The sequence below is a fragment of the Capsicum annuum genome, unplaced genomic scaffold (genome assembly GCF_002878395.1).
Source record: "Capsicum annuum cultivar UCD-10X-F1 unplaced genomic scaffold, UCD10Xv1.1 ctg995, whole genome shotgun sequence".
Taxonomy (NCBI): domain Eukaryota; kingdom Viridiplantae; phylum Streptophyta; class Magnoliopsida; order Solanales; family Solanaceae; genus Capsicum; species Capsicum annuum.
Genome location: NW_025896043.1, coordinates 918,301 through 934,878, shown reverse-complemented (window position 1 = coordinate 934,878; position 16,578 = coordinate 918,301). Strand labels below are relative to the sequence as shown.

General features: G+C 33.4%; 2 protein-coding genes across 2 annotated transcripts in view; one reads left to right on the top strand and one right to left on the bottom strand.

Moving 5' to 3' along the window:
• The window catches only part of LOC124895742 (pectinesterase 1-like), an 8,442-nt gene extending 5,681 nt beyond the window's left edge, over positions 1-2,761 (bottom strand). The window contains exons 1-2 of the mRNA XM_047406173.1: positions 2,388-2,761; positions 1,338-1,616 (exon numbers count right to left, since the gene is read on the bottom strand). Of these exons, the coding sequence (XP_047262129.1) occupies positions 1,338-1,616; positions 2,388-2,606 (498 nt within the window). The 5' untranslated portion in view covers positions 2,607-2,761. The remainder of the gene's footprint in view (positions 1-1,337; positions 1,617-2,387) is intronic.
• A 300-nt stretch (positions 2,762-3,061) lies between these two features.
• LOC124895741 (pectinesterase 1-like) lies at positions 3,062-12,624 on the top strand. The gene is made up of 5 exons (XM_047406172.1): positions 3,062-3,328; positions 4,149-4,427; positions 10,329-10,535; positions 11,179-11,420; positions 12,188-12,624. The coding sequence occupies exons 1-5, from the start codon at positions 3,113-3,115 to the stop codon at positions 12,345-12,347; spliced, it is 1,104 nt and encodes a 367-aa protein (XP_047262128.1). The 5' UTR covers positions 3,062-3,112; the 3' UTR covers positions 12,348-12,624.
• Positions 12,625-16,578: the final 3,954 nt, after the last annotated feature.

Genomic DNA, 16,578 nt, shown 5'->3' with positions numbered 1-16,578 from the left:
TATTAACCAAGGGTCAACTGACCCGACCCAACTTGACTCATCATATCCAAATATATCAACTAAATATCTAGTAGGGTTTCTGAAATGAGAAACTAAGAAAATCCCTTTCATCTTCTTCCCTTTCCGCTGCATCTCCATGACTTTCTTTGTCAATGAACAACTTGAGCTGCTGCGTCTTCGGATCATCAATACCATCCCACTGGTGTTGTTGATAACCTCATCTAGTAAGCTTCCTAATTATTTTTCCTTTCTACTTCCTGTCTCTGTGTACCTGTTAACCATTTCTTTGTTCCAACTGAAATCTCCAGTATGTAGGTGAAATCTATCGTTTTGATGCTACAAAAGATGGATTCAGTCCATTGAGAAAAGATACATCCACCTGATAAGAAACCCTCTTTGAATTTGTTGAATCCACCTCCTAATCTTGCATATAACTTGCTCCTCCATTGATAATTAACGAAGGGAGGGAGATTATACAATGCCCGAACCCCCTGACAACTGGTAGATGTAAATTTCCTCAGGTACAAATCTTGAGAATCAGACCTCCGAACCCCCTGATCTACCGAGAGACTAAGATTGATGGTTGTACTCACTAAGATTGAGGAAGATATAGATGTTCTCGAAAAGCTTGAACAAGGTAAAAATATTCTAGGGCATCTGGTAAGCCACATATCCTAGCTATAATTTGTTATAAGTCATATATTTTCTTAAAATTAGTCATTGAATACAGTGAATAGTCTAACACCTATGTAAGTGCAATATTTCTTAAACGAGAAAAACATTCTTGAAGCAAGGGAGTCCCTGACTATATTGATCAAGTAAATCATTTGTTTTATGCAATTTCTGAAGCATTCATATCTTAAAAGAGTTAGGTTGAAAGATTATACAGAGATGGAGTTCTTGAACTATGAATTCCCACTGAAGCCTTTACTTCCACTGAATCCTCTGCTGTCTTTCTTTATCCGACCCATTTCTGTTTCCATTTCCCTCGTCGACCGCCTTCGCTACTTGATCCAGATGGGTTCTATTTTATAAGTATTTTTCTTATTGGTTAAACCGAAAACCGAACCGTTAAGAATCAATAACCGAAAAACCGAAAATCGATAAAAATTATCTTATTGGTTGGTTATTGGTTTTGCATATTTAAAAATCGAAAACCGATAAACCGAACCGATAACATACAAAACCGAACCGAACCGACCGATGCCCACCCCTACTTGACTAGAACAATATATATAAGATGATATTCATTCTAAATCAACTCGTTCTGAATCTTGAAATCATGATAACATTACTTTATTTTTATTTTAATTAGAAATAAAAGAAAGAATACATACCACAAAGTTGATATTAACAGCACTGAAGTATTCAGATTCTACTATCACAGTGGCACTATTGACTGTATTGTATTCTTTTGCAGTTCCATGAAATATAATATTTGGGACATTCTTAGGGTCTCCATATAATGTTATGAAAGGCTTTGTCCTCTCAATTGTGACTTTTTCTGTGTAATTTCCACCTCCAATCCAAATAATTACTCTTCTAGTATTCCCTGCTGGAATGCTATTGATGGCTTCTGTCAGTGTCTTGAAATCGCCACTTCCATCTGTCCTCACCTGTAGTTAGGTAAATTCAGAATTTAGAGTGGTAAATTTTAAATTCTATTAGAATTGACTTTTTTACACATATAATTAATAAATAACTTTGTCTTATTAATAAGATCATCACATATTTAGACATGATATCATAGGAGAAAATTTTTTTGAGTTCAAACCTCACCAACACCCTTTATTAGAGAAAGAATTTTTTCGAGCATGCACGTGAGGCAGATAAGTGTGGTAATAAAGTATATAAAAATTGTTCGGACATAAGGGGCGTGTTGATATATAATTAAATAAATAAAAGTATTACGGATATAGGCTCTCATTTATATACCAGAAAAATACATGATTAAAAATCATATGTGTCAGAGGTTATGGTTTTATGTCCCCCTTTATGTACAAGTTGTTTGTATCGATATACAAAGTAGGGGATAATGTTAAATTCATCACAATAGACGATATAGTTTTGGTGAATGGATCAAACACAAAAAGAAAATAAGAAAAACAAGCAAATATTTTTATTATGAATTAATCTATGAGAAAAAGAAATATGGTTGCGCACTTTAACATGTATATTATTGCACGCACAAGTCCATGATCAAATTTAATCGTCACCTATTATTAAATCAACGTACTTCGTCCTTAAAAATACCAGTTTCGCATGTGGAAGGCATCTTGAAGATTATAATATAAAATAAAACAATAAAATCTAAAATTCTCTCATAATTTAAATATTTAGATAAAACGTTCACAAGTTTCGACACAAATATGTGTAAAAAGAATAACCTTAATAATAGTTTTATTAGCCTCAGCAGCTATAAGGGCAGGATCCAAAGTGTCTTTTCTTGCATCTAATGGCTTAACATTTGCTTCAAACCAACTATTTAATTGTGATTTATCAGCTGGTATTGGGACTAAGTCATCACAAAATACTCCAATAATATTGAAAATAATAATAGTTATAATAATTGTCTCCACAACAAATATAATGTTTTTTCCAGCCATATTTTTTTTTGGTTTCTTGAAATGGAAAGTGGGTTTGGTTTTATTTTCTAAATTTGTTTAACAAGAGAAACTAGAGGTAGCACTCAAATTTGAATAAATAAATAACTTGATTGCGTAAATATATTTTTACACTATCAATATATATATATATATAGAATTAGAACGCAAGTGCTCGTAACCAAATTGTTATAAATTATAACAACCTTAAATAAAAACCATCTATTAACGTAGTACTCGTATTGCCTTCCAATACTTACCTATTAGCAAAACAAACCATGCAAAAAATTTCAAGAATTCAATAATATCCCATCATCCATATGCCCCTTTTTAGTGTTACCACATAGTTATTTTCTCTTTCCTTTATCTCTAAATTATCTCCCACTAATTTTAATTTAATATCTACCTCTAATTCCTCTTTCTTACTCTATAAATATCCACACTTAGTAAATTTGTATAGTAAAAATTAATAAAAACGTCAATTTCAATTCAAGAAATTAATCAAAAAAATGTCTAGACAAAACACAATTTTTGCTATTGAAACTATTGTTTTAACCATTCTTATTTTCATCCCCAGAGTTTTTTCTGATGATTTGGTACCAATTCCAGCTGATAAATCACAATTAAATAGTTGGTTTGATGCCAATGTTAAGCCAATAGATACAAGAAAGGGCACTTTGGACCCTGCCCTTGTAGCTGCTGAGGCTAATAAAACTATCATTAAGGTGACTTTTTACATATATTTTTTTAAATTTCTTTCCTCTTAGCTTATTCATAAATAAAGGGTAAGGTTGCGTACGGACCATCCTCTCCAAATTTTACTTGTAAAATTATACCGCATTGTTGTTGTTGTAGATTATTCATAAACATATTTCATGCTTCCATATTGCATTTTCGTCGATTGTTCCTTTCTGGATAGTTGTTTAGCAAATGGTCAATTCTCTTATTTCTGTTGAAATTTACCAAATTTAAGGTTGCGTTCTACATATTTTTTTTGAGTAAACTAAAAATCTTATGAGAAAATATTAGTCATGATACTTTAGACAACGTACAATCTAATATTTTGCCGGTCCAGGGGCTACATTTGCACGACGAATTTAAAAAAAGTAGGGACAAAATCTAAATAGTGGATTAAAAAATGGTCATTTAACGTAAATCTGTGATAGTTTCATTTTAGTTATTAAAAAAGACAGGCATTTTTATATATTTAAAAAATTAGTTTTAACCTTTCTGCTTTACCTTAATGACATGATTTGATCACTATATAAATGTTAATGTTAAGATAGAAATTTTATTTTTTTTCCTTTCTAAACTTCATGCACATTCAAACATAAACAACAACAAACCCATTGTACTCCCACATGCATTCAAACATCTTCAAGTAAAATAAAACGAAGAGAGAGTACTAGCTCTTTATTGTATTTTTTTTTCCGTATGATATAAATCAATATTTTTGTAAGAGTTTTCAATTTGAGATTAATGCCAACTTTAGTAGAATTTAAATTTACTGATTCTAAATTTTGAATTTACGTTTGAACGTTGAAGGTGAGGGTAGATGGAAGTGGTGATTTCAAGACACTAACAGAAGCCATTAACAGCATCCCAGCAGGGAATACAAGAAGAGTGATTATTTGGATTGGAGGTGGAAATTACACAGAAAAAGTCAAAATTGAAAGGTCAAAACCTTTCATAACATTATATGGAGACCCTAAAAATGTCCCAAATCTTATATTTCATGGAACTGCAAAAGAATATAACACTGTTGAAAGTGCCACATTGATTGTTGAATCTGAATACTTCAGTGCTGTTAATATCAACTTTGTGGTAAGTATTCTTGCTTCATTAGAAGAGAATTCAGGATCTAAAGTCAGCAGATTCATAATGAACATAATTTGAGTTGAGAACAATGAGTGCGCCGAAGATAAGAATTTGTGTTAGATTTCACCATTCTCTGAATGAGATCACAGGCTATGAGAGTTAGCTTGTTAGCAGAAATGAATAATTGGAGAGGAAAGTTTTGATGTATTATTCTGAAAACTGAAACTTTACATCAAAGAGTACATGTATATATACACCTTCTAGTTAGCTAACTAAATCACTCTAACTGCCTAGCTTGACAGCTGTCACCAACTACCTGAATAAAATATCTTTTAACAAACTTCCTAATGCTAATTACACGATGATCCTTGCGCAGCTATGTAATTCCATCTTTAATACTCCCCCTTAAACTATGAGTGCAAAGATATTGTGCACTCCTAGTTTGTATAACAATGTCTGATGCTGTGACTTAGCTAGTCCCTTTGTAAGTATATCTGCAAATTGCTCCTTGGTTGATATATATTTGGTTTCCACTTTCCCTGGTTGTATTTTCTCCCTGATAAAGTGACAATCAAGTTCTATGTGCTTGGTTCTTTTATGAAACACTGGGTTAGCAGCTATTTGCATAGCCGATCTGTTGTCACAATAGATAGTGACAGGAATATCTATATCAACTTTCAATGCTCTAAGTAGTTCTATTATCTAGACCACCTCAGCTATATAGTTTGACATGCTCCTGTATTCTGCCTCAGTTGAGCTCCTTGACACCACCCCTTGCTTCTTTGATTTCCATGAAATTAGAGAATCTCCTAGTTTAACTAGAAAACCAGATACAAATTTTCTTGTGTTTGGGCATGATGCCCAATTAGCATCACAAAATACAGTGAGTTTCTTATATATAAATAGTATGACAAATCCAGCCTATTTTTTACATATCTCACAACCTTTAAAGCAGCATTCCAGTGAGATTTCTTAGGTTGATTTAGAAATTGGCTCAATGTCTAGACAAAAAATGATATATCTGGTCTGGTAATAGTTAGATACAAAGAGTTTACCAATCAACCTCCTATACTTTCCAATATCTGTCAACAGTGGATCATCACTATTTTTGTTAACACATCATCGTATTCTTTGGTGGTAAGCTTTGTGTTAGGATCCAATGGAGTAGATACTGGTTTAGCTGCACTTAAACTAGTTTCTGAAATGATCTCCAATGAGTACTTCCTCTGATGCATAACAATGCCCTTCTCTGATCTAGAAAACTCAATGCCCAAGAAATATCTAAGTTCTCCCAAATCTTTGATCTTAAAGATCTTGTGAAGAACTACTTTAGTATTATTGATGCTAGTAAGATCATTCCCTGTGATTTAAATATCATCCACATAGACTAAAAGTATAATAAGAGCTGATCCAACCTTTTTAGTAAATAGTGAATAGTCCAACTGACTTTGAATAAAACCAAGGTTGATCAGTGCTGTAGTGAGTTTCACATTCCATTCTCTAGGGGCTTGTTTCAATCCATAAAGAGATTTGATGAGCCTGCACACTGGTTTCTCCCTCTGCTCAGCAAATCTTGTTGGAGCTTGAAATTCAGGAGGTAACTCCATATACACCTCATCATGGAGATCACCTTGAAGAAAGGCATTTGAGACATCTATTTGATGTACATGCCAATTGTTATCTGCAACAATTGCAAGGACTGACCTCACTGTAACTATCTTTAATACAAGAGAGAAGGTTTTCTGGTAGTCAAGACCTTCTTTCTGACTGAAACCTTTTACCACAAGTCTGGCTTTAAATCTCTCAATTGAACCATTATTGTTGTACTTGATTTTAAAGATTCACTTACAACCAACAACAGATCTACCAGCAAGTAAAGAAATAATTCTCCAGGTGTTATTTTCTTCTAGAGCTGAAATCTCAACCTTCATGGTAGATATCTATCTACGATCTAAACAAGCTGCCTTATAAGAAGTTGGTTTAATCTCATTTGATGTTATTGCAATAAAGGATTGATAGGCAGGAGAGAGATGTGCATAAGAAATAAACTCATCAATAGAGTAAGGTTTTGTGGAATGATCTGAGGCAATGACATAGTCCTTTTGCCAAATAGGTGGTCTTCTATCCCTTTGGGACTATCTAGTAGGAAGAACCATATCAAGAATGATGGGTGGAACAACTTGAGGAGCTGGAACCTGAGGTAATGATGGAGAAATCTCATCTGTCACTGGAGTAAGGATTGGTGGATCTTGAGGTATAAACATATTATCATCAGATTCAAAAGTAGAGAATAGGTGCCAAGAGGTAGAAAATGGTTGAGAGAAAGGGAACACATGTTCTCTGAAGATGACATCCCGACTGATAAAGAAACATTTATCTAGCAAATTATATAAGATGTATCCTTTGAAGGACTGACTATAGCCCATATGAACTGCTGGCACACCCCCTGGTTGAAACTTATCACCTCTAGGAATGGATGTTGTAAAACAAAGACAACTAATGACTCTGAGATATTAGAAAGAAGGCTTGACTTTGTGAAATACCTCATAGGGAGATAGACCTTTCAACACAGGAGAGGGTAATCTATTTATGATATAGGCAGCAGTTAAGACACAGTGTCTCCAAAATCTGAGAGGAATATGACCCTGAAATCTAGTTGCTCTAGCCACCTCCAATATGTGTCTATGCTTTCTTTCAGCAACTCTATTCTGTTGTGGAGTATGAATACAGGTTCTTTGATGGACAATCTCTAAGGACTTAAACAATTTACTATATTCATGATTTACAAATTCTGTACCGTTGTCTATTCTAATGATATGAACACAAGCTCCAAACTGAGTTTTGATCAAGATAAGAAAATCTTGAAGAACAACAAGAACATCACTTTTCAATTTGATTAGAAAAAGCCATAATATTCTGGAATAGTCATCAACAAGAGTGACAAAAAGTCTATTTCCATCATGAGTTGGAATTCTACATGGACCCCAAACATCAACATGAAGAAGTAGAAATGGACAAGTGGATCTAGAAGTACTAGAAGGAAATGAAAGTCTAGATTGTTTAGCTAGTGCACACACTGTACAATTATGAATATCTTGTATACTAAATTTAGAGGAAACAGGAAATAGATGAGACAACACAAAAGTGAAAGTGTGACAAAGTCTTTGGTGCCAAATCGTGAGTGGGACTGAGGTAGGATCAATAATATTTCGAACATGTAAAGACTTTGATGTAGTGAAAGGGCCTCTATTGGGAGCTTGAACAGGTAGAAGGTAGAGATCTTTATGCTCTTTACCAATCCCCTTCACCTGTCCACTGTAGAGGTCCTGTAAAATAAAGAAATTAGGAAAGAATAATAACCAACAATGTAAGGCTCTGGTTAGTTGAGAAACTGACAGAAGGTTAAATTTAAAATTAGGGATAAGTAGAACATTATGGAGGGTGGTATCCAAAGAGATGGAACAAGATCCAGTGTGTGTGGCATCAGTAAAAGTACCATTAGGCAATTGCACCTTATTTTGTGAGGGTGCAGTGTTCTTTAGGTTGGTAAGTATATGAGAGTGAGGTGTCATGTGGTTTTTGGCACCAGTGTCCACAATTCACTCAGTTGAGCTATGATCAACCATAAGTGCAGCAACAGAATTACCTATAGAATTCACCTGTGGTGCTGAGTCTGACAGCTTTGCATCTTTGTGAAGAAGATGTAGAATTTGATTGTATTGTTCTTTAGTAAAGCCTCCACCTGTACCTAAACCATACGAGCCATCTTTCTCACAGTCAGCTAAAGTATTATCACTTTCTTTAGAACCAGTGCTAGTACTGCATTCATCGCTTTCAAGTTTGCGACCAAACCTAGAAGTCCATTTCCCTTTATTAAATTTGGAATTTCTCCCATTACTCCCAAATTGATCATGAGTGTCAGCTCTGTGGTAGTGAGGAATGGAGGAAGAAGAGTGTGTGACTGCATTATGAGCAGTGTGAAAGTTACCTTGAGAGTGTCCAGGATGAGTCATATTTCCACCTTCTTCCTAAACCTTGAATCATTACGATAACCGACCAATTTATAACACACATCTCTTGTGTGACCTTTCATCTTGTAATAGTCACAAAAAGAATTATAATATCTATTTTACCTCTGTGCAGACACATTTCAAAGTGATAGCAAAGCAGTAATTTTATTAGTTTCAGTAGGCAATGTGTTTGACGAAATGCTTCTTTGATTTCCCTCTCAATTAACATAGAATACGCTCTATTGACAGAAGGAACAGGAATCATCATCAAAATTTGACCTCGAGCTTGCTCATATGAGTCATTAAGCCCTATTAGAAATTGAAAGAGCTTGAGAAGAAGCATAAAATCAACATAATCATGAGATTTCGGACAATCACAGCTAGGAACTGGTGCAATACTATCAAATTCCACCCATTTTTCTCTCAATTTAGAGAAATACACAGAGATAGTATCAGTACCTTAATGAATAGTTGCGATCTCTTTGTGCAGCTGAAAAACATGAAAACCGTTAATTTTATCAAACCGCTCCTTACGATTATTCCACACAACAGTAGAATAGGATGAGTAAACAATGCTGCTTAGGAGTTCCTTGTAGACACAGTTTGTTATCCATGAGAGAACAATCGCATTGCACCTTTCCCAGAGAGTTGCTAAATTTGAACCATAGTTTTTCTTTTTGTATGTTCCATCGATGAATCCAAGTTTGTTTCGACCTAGAATTGAAATTCGCATCGCACGACTCCACACAGAGTAATTCTCAGATCCAGTAAGTTGTAGAGAAATCAAAACAACACCATAATTATCACTTGGGCTAAAAAACAGAGGATGATTGGGGCATAGATTTTCAAGAAGTGTTGTCGACTGCCATTGCTAGGGCTCTCAATTTCGAAGCTTGTGAAATATGAAACAGAATCAATGAATCACCAAAGGTGATCGTGTGGCTCTGATACCATGTTAGATTTCACCATTGTTAGGCTCTGAATGAGATCACAGGCTATAAGAGTTAGCTTGTTAGCAAAAATGAATAAGTAGAGAGGAAAGTTTTGATGTATTATTCTGAAAACTGAAACTTTACATCAAAGAGTACATGTATATATACACCTTCTAGTTAGCTAACTAAATTACTCTAACTGCCTAACTTGACAGCTATCACCAAATACCTAAATAAAATATCTTCTAACAAACTTCCTAATGCTAATTACACGATGATCCTTGAGCAGCTATGTAATTCCATCTTCAATAATTTGAGAAGATAAAAGTGTGTTTTCTGATCTCTAATAGATTATATTTTTAGATAAGATTATCACATTAGAACATGTAGGGGTCCTAGGTTCAAGTCTCTGACCTATTATAAAAAAATAAAACATGTTGGGTCCGTACATAAAATATAATTATTTTGGTATGTGGGAGAGTGAGATTTAATTAAGAAAATAAAATTTTGTTCTATCCAGTTTAAACTCTTAAATAAGATAGTAATGTGATTCAAGAAGTTGGACCCACCACCCCATCCCACCCTAAAAGGGATAGACAATTTGCTAAAGCAAAAGGTGCTATTACGAAATTGGTTATCAAAGAGGAAAAAATCGGCCATATTAAAATTACTTTCTAAGAAATATAGTTTAATATCTAAAACTGTTCAACAATAATCGAACAAGTGGAAGATATTGGTTTGAAGCAGAAAATTTTGAGTAGAACAAAATTTAAACCTTGACTAGCTAAGCATGTTAGAATAAGAAGAATAGTTATAAACCCTATAGACCATCCCTATAGAGCCCCAATTGGTAGGAAAAAAAAAAAAATTCCTTGATTCGTTAGGTCTTCCAATATCAATAGTTTTTTTTTGGGCATAATGTTAAGTCTAATATATTTGATTCTTTATATAATTTTTGTGATTAGAATTCTGCACCACGACCAGATGGGAAAAGGGAATTGGCCCAAGCAGCAGCACTGAGGACAGGAGGAGATAAAGCATCATTGTATAACTGTAAAATGTTTGGATTTCAAGATACATTTTGTGATGATAGTGGCAAACATTTCTTTAAAGATTGTTATATTGAAGGCACTGTTGATTTCATCTTTGGCAATGGCAAATCCTTATATCTGGTAAACGAAAAATCAATTCTTTTTAATCTTTATTCATAATCCTTTTTTAATTGCTTAAGATCGATTCATGATTTAAACTTGATTTTTAGATAAGGATGACAAAATTAGCTCATGCAAATATGACTTGTCCAATTTGTTCAATTCTGAGCGAATGAATGACTCACTCATTTATTTACTCAATCTATTTTGACTCGTACGATTCAGCTCAACCAAAAGTTGGTGCTGATTTGGATTAAATAAATTACTTAAACAAATTCATGAAAATTCCAGACTCCACTTTGTGGTAATGTACTAGATTTGTTGTTGTTAAATTGATCCATGAAAAACTTTTTTTTTTTTCGATATGTTATTTGATCTTAATAATGAAAAGAAAATATTAGTCTTTGATAATTAAACAAACTATAAGAAGACTAAAAAAGAAAATTGGTAACTGAGTTGGGTGTATTGGGATATAACCTTTGTTCAACCTACTTGAGCCAACCTACTTGACCCAACTCATTTCAGCATGAATTAGCTTTGAGCCTATCTTTTATTAAATCAACTTATTTCACCCGTTCAAATTCAACTTAACATAACCTGATCATTTGAAGAACATACTTAATGAAATATTCTTTTATTCTATATTTTTTTTTGGAAAATACAGAACACAGAGTTACATGTAATTCCAGGGGATCCAATGGCAATGATAACAGCACATGCAAGGGGTGAAGCAAATGTAGATAGTGGATATTCATTTGTGCATTGTATGGTTACTGGTACTGGAAAAACTGCATACTTGGGAAGGGCATGGAAGCCTTTCTCTAGAGTTGTTTTTTCATATACTGATATGACTGATGTTGTTCACCCTGAAGGATGGTCTGATAATGGAAAACCCGAAAACGACAAGTAAGTCACTATCAACATATAAAATTAAATTAAATTTATTTTTTTATTGTTGGATTTTCTTGCATTCAGCAAGTATAGACTACAAAATGAAATATATATATAAAAATTAGTTATCAATATCATTGTTAATCTGTAACTAAATTGCTCTTACATACCTTTTTCTTTTTGGATAGTATGTACATGTCGATAAATAGAATCTTTGACGAACTTTATATTTAAGCTACAAAATTTATCTAGTGTCACCAACTCTTCTTTTTTCAGTACTATATATGACAAACAAATTAAAAAAAAGTTTGTAAGTGTAATATCTGTTACTAAATTGCTCTTACATACCTTTTTCTTTTTGGATAGTATGTACATGTCGATAAATAGAATCTTTGACGAACTTTATATTTAAGCTACAAAATTTATCTAGTGTCACCAACTCTTCTTTTTTCAGTACTATATATGACAAACAAATTAAAAAAAAGTTTGTAAGTGTAATATGCTCATATTGGTATTTCGGCCTCTATCTAAATTTATGTGATGTGTGTTTTATTTTAATATGTTCTACAAAAATAATATATTTTCATATTTAAAAATACTTTAATTTAAAACTTCTATGTTATTCTTAATAAAACAGTTGTATTCACATAAATATCTATTATTTATTTTAGATCATGAATAAAAAAAACTCTTTTGCTTTCAAATTCCATACTCAATATAAGTGCATCTATTTTTTTTTTAATACTATCAACACATAAAATGTAAATTATTATTATTTACAGATCAATATATTACGGGGAATATAACTGCAAAGGAGCAGGAGCAGCAATGGATCATAGAGTTGGATATGTGAAGAAATTAAGTGATGCAGAGGCAAAGCCTTTTATTTCCCTTGCCTATATTGAAGGCTCCAAGTGGCTCCTTCCTCCTGTGGCACTTTAAATTTTTGAAAACTAAAAGCACATATAATTAATGGTCCTAGCAATTTTTTGAGTTTATTTTCTTAATTTCTCAATTTTTGATGTAGCCCATCCCAATTAATATGGGATTGTGGTATAGTTTTGTTGTTTTCAATTTTTGGACCGGGCAGAGGCAGCTGATCTTGACTAGTTTGAGATAGAGATTTAGTTATTATTTTTATTCTTTGATGTAATTTTTTCAACTATCACGTAAAGAAAGTCAAGGTTTAGAAGTAAAGATAAAGTTCAACTGTTTTACATTTCTTTCTCCTCGTTGTGAAGTTATACCGTGAACACTGTTAGAACAATAATGATAATTATACAAGAAATTTAAAATAAAATTTGCTTGGCTTAGAGGCATGATAATACGCTTCTTGAAGATAGTTGGAGTTTCTCCCACGAGCAAACGGAAGAACAAGTGACAACTCTATCTTCGGGATTCAACTAAGCCACAAAACAAGTAGCATTCAAGAATGTTGCTCTTCTATTCTTGAATTGGTGATTTCACCATTTGATCAATGTCTCTCTAGTGTTTTCAAGGGGAAAGTCGTTTTGAGTGCTTGTCTTTTCAAACCAAAGAAAGCACTATTTATAGGATGAAAGTTTCATGCATGAGAAACATATTAATTAAGTAATAGTTAATAGGTTCATGTATGTTTTAAAATAAAAAATGTCATTCTTTTACGAACCTATAACGTAAAAGTTAATGAATAATGAATTTGTCAAATACATTTTCTTTGTAACTTAAAACTTATAAATAATGAATTTATCAAATTCATTTTCTTTGTAACTCAAAACTTTAAGTGATGCATTTGTTTCAAAACTAATTGAAACAGAACTCTTAAAAAATCTTTAACCGATGTATTTGTTTCAAAATTTATTGAAACATAAAATCAACATACACTGTCTATATACGACATATTCTCTAAGGCCATATGTCCGTAGATGCAAGATTCTTCAAAAAAAAAAAAAAGAAAAAAAGACAAACTAACTCAGAGAACTGGAGGCTAGGATCTTGGCTATATACCTTTTACAAGCTATTTGTATTAGTTGACTAAGTACAACTAATGGGCTTATGAAATATCAGTCATTAACAAGAATGCTAACAGAATGAACAGTAGCTATAACTAACTATATGAATAAATGGTAAAAATGGAATGCACAGTAAATTATTTTTTGAATAAACTTTAACTACAAGCTATTAATTCCTTTTAAGAGCTTGTTTATTTTTCTTGATCTTGCATCAACACCCTCGGTTGAAAAACATCATTGTCCTCAAGGATGGAAATGAGGAAACCTAGTTGCAACTCATTAAGATACTCTCAAGTAGCCTGATCATCTACATCAATGTCTAACCATTTGACAAGAACTTGGAAAACTGCCTTATTACCCCTCTTGACCATTCTTCTATCCAACACAACTTCAGGTGAGGGTCAATAGGGACTGGACATGTGTATAAATGGAGGCATCTTTTCAATTGTGAAACATGGAAGATATGATGGATAAGAACATCAATAGACAGCAATAATAATTTGTAAGCCACCTTAACAACCCTACCTAGAACTAAATGAGGGCCAAAATATTTAGCCGCCAGCTTGTTGAATTGCTTGGAGGACACGGAGACTTGCCTTTAGGTTAACACTTCAAATAGATCCAGTCACCCTTCATGAATTATTTATCTTTTTTTTTTATACATATCACTTATACTTTGGTGAGATCTGAAAAAGTGGAATTTGAACAACTCAATAATGGCTTCCCTTGCTTCTAAGACCTATCAATTATTTTTAGTTGAGCTTCACCAGCTAGATAGGGCAAATGTATAGGATTTTTTGACAATACAAAAGCACATAAGGGGAGCATCTGGTCGCAGTATGGTAGGTAGTATTATACCACTATTCAGCAAAGGGTAAATAAAAAACCCATTCGTGAGAGTTATTTGTGCAAAACCATATGAGGCATGTCTGCAATGTTCTATTCAAAACCTCTATTTGCCCATCAGTTTGAGGCTGGTAAGCAGTAAAGTGATGTAATTTAACACCCTAGAGCTGGAAAAGGTCTTGCCCAAAAGAACTCAAAAACACTAGATCCCTGTCCCTAACCAAAGCAGAAGGCATACCGTGAAGCTTAAAGATATTACCGAAGAAAACTTGAGCCACTATTTGAGTTGTATAAGGGTGTTGTAACCCTATAAGGTGGCCATACTTACTCAATTTGTCCACCACCACCAAGATAACATCTTTACCTTTAAACTTAGGTAATCCTTTTATAAAATCCAAGTTGATATCTATCCATACCCCATATGGAATAGGTAAAGGTTGAATAAGTCCAGGATAGGCAGACACATTGTATTTGTGTCTTTGACAAATAGCACACTTGCTAATGAAAAGTCTGATATCTTGAAATATAGATTTCTAGTAAAATTGAGATTGCATTCTTCTGATGGTAGCATCCATTCTTGAATAACCTCCCCTAGGAGTTGAATGCCACAATTAAATGATATTTTGCCTAAGTTGTACATCAGCTTCTACAACCAATTTGCCCTTCCATCTTAGTTGATAGTTGATCCATGTATAGGATTTTTGGGGATGAAGCTGCAATTTAGTAATCAGCCGTTTTATTATAGGATCAATAACCCAATACTGTTTAGTTTAAGCAAGTAAGGTATTATGAGGATTTAATAGGGATATAACTAGTAACTCAGCCGTTTGATTCCTGGAAAAGCATCAGCTGCCTTGTTGCCATGCCCCTTTTTGTATTGAATCGAAAAATCAAAAGCTATCAATTTATAGATGTCAACAACCTGAAATTCAGTATGAATGTTCTGATCAAACAAATATTTCAAGGCTTTTTGGTCAGTTCTAACTATCAAGTAATTGCTCAACAAGTAATCAGACCACTTAGGCAATAAAAGTATAAGAGCCAATAATTCTCTATCATACACACAGTCTTATGTTTATGAGCCAAAGATTTACTGATATAGGATATTGGATGACCTTGTTGCATCAAGAGAACACCAATACATATCCCACTTGCATCAGTATCAATAATAAACATATCACTATAGTTAATTAAGGCCAAAACTGGAGCAGTGACCAGTGCTTCTTTAAGCTTCTCAAATGCAGTAGTAGTTTTATCATTCCAAGTAAGGTAATATTTTTTCAATAGATCATTAAGAGGTTTTGTAATGACACAAAAGCCTCTAATAAATCTCTTGTAGTACTCTGCTAGGCTAAGAAACCCTCTTAATTATTTCACAGTGGTAGGTATCAACCAAGATTTAAAAACTTTAATTTTCTTAAGTCCAGTGGCTACACCATCAACACTAATAAAATGCCCTAAATGCTCTACTTCAGGCACCACAAAGCCACACTTATACCCCTTAGCATATAACTGATGATGATGCATGATGTCAAACACAACCTTCAAGTGCAGTATATGAGTTGGCATATCCTTGCAATATATCAGCATATCGTCTAAGAAGACCAAAAGTAATTTCCTTAATACTGGTTTGAAAGCAATATTTATGAGATACTGGAAGGAAAAAGGTGCATTAGTTAGCCCAAAAGGCATAACCAAAAACTCATATTACCCTTCATGAGTTTTAAATGTTGTTTTGTGTACATCTGCTTGTTCCATTCTTACCTGATGATATCTGGCCCTACGGTCAATCTCAGAGAACACTTCAGCTTGTCCCAACTCATCCAACAAGTTTTCTATTATGGGAATTAGAAACTTATTGTTCTGTAACACCCTGATAATTCAAGTTAAGATTAGACCATGCTTCAAGAATATATAAAGTCAAATATCATTATTTGGTAGTATGGGAAATGATTTATATATGTCTTAAGGCCACAAGTAACTCCTATCTCATAGCCAAATTGAAACATTTCTTATCGGTGATTTTCTTGCAAAGAATCTCCCTATAGACAACTTCAAACGATCATAACTCCTAGTTATGAAGTATTTTTAATATCAAGACCCAACAAATGAAAGGTCTTTGAGGCTTCTTTCCAACGCATTCAGTTTTGCCTTAATCCAATTCCGTAGCTAAGAGTTATGGTCATTTTAGTGAAGCACTATTCAACAATGAGATAGTACGAACGTAACCAAGATCGTGGTTAGATTTTACATACAATCCATTCATTTGCATGAAATAGCCTAAAAAATTTGAAAGTTGATAAATATACCTCCCAACCACGAAAGGGTACCACAAT

Bases quoted from the DNA above. Each gene is read 5' to 3' on its own strand.
- LOC124895741 (XM_047406172.1), top strand. From the start codon at position 3,113: ATGTCTAGACAAAACACAATTTTTGCTATTGAAACTATTGTTTTAACC. The intron at 4,428-10,328 runs GTAAGTATTCTT...TTTTGTGATTAG, and splicing joins CTGTTAATATCAACTTTGTG to AATTCTGCACCACGACCAGA. The intron at 11,421-12,187 runs GTAAGTCACTAT...TATTATTTACAG, and splicing joins GGAAAACCCGAAAACGACAA to ATCAATATATTACGGGGAAT.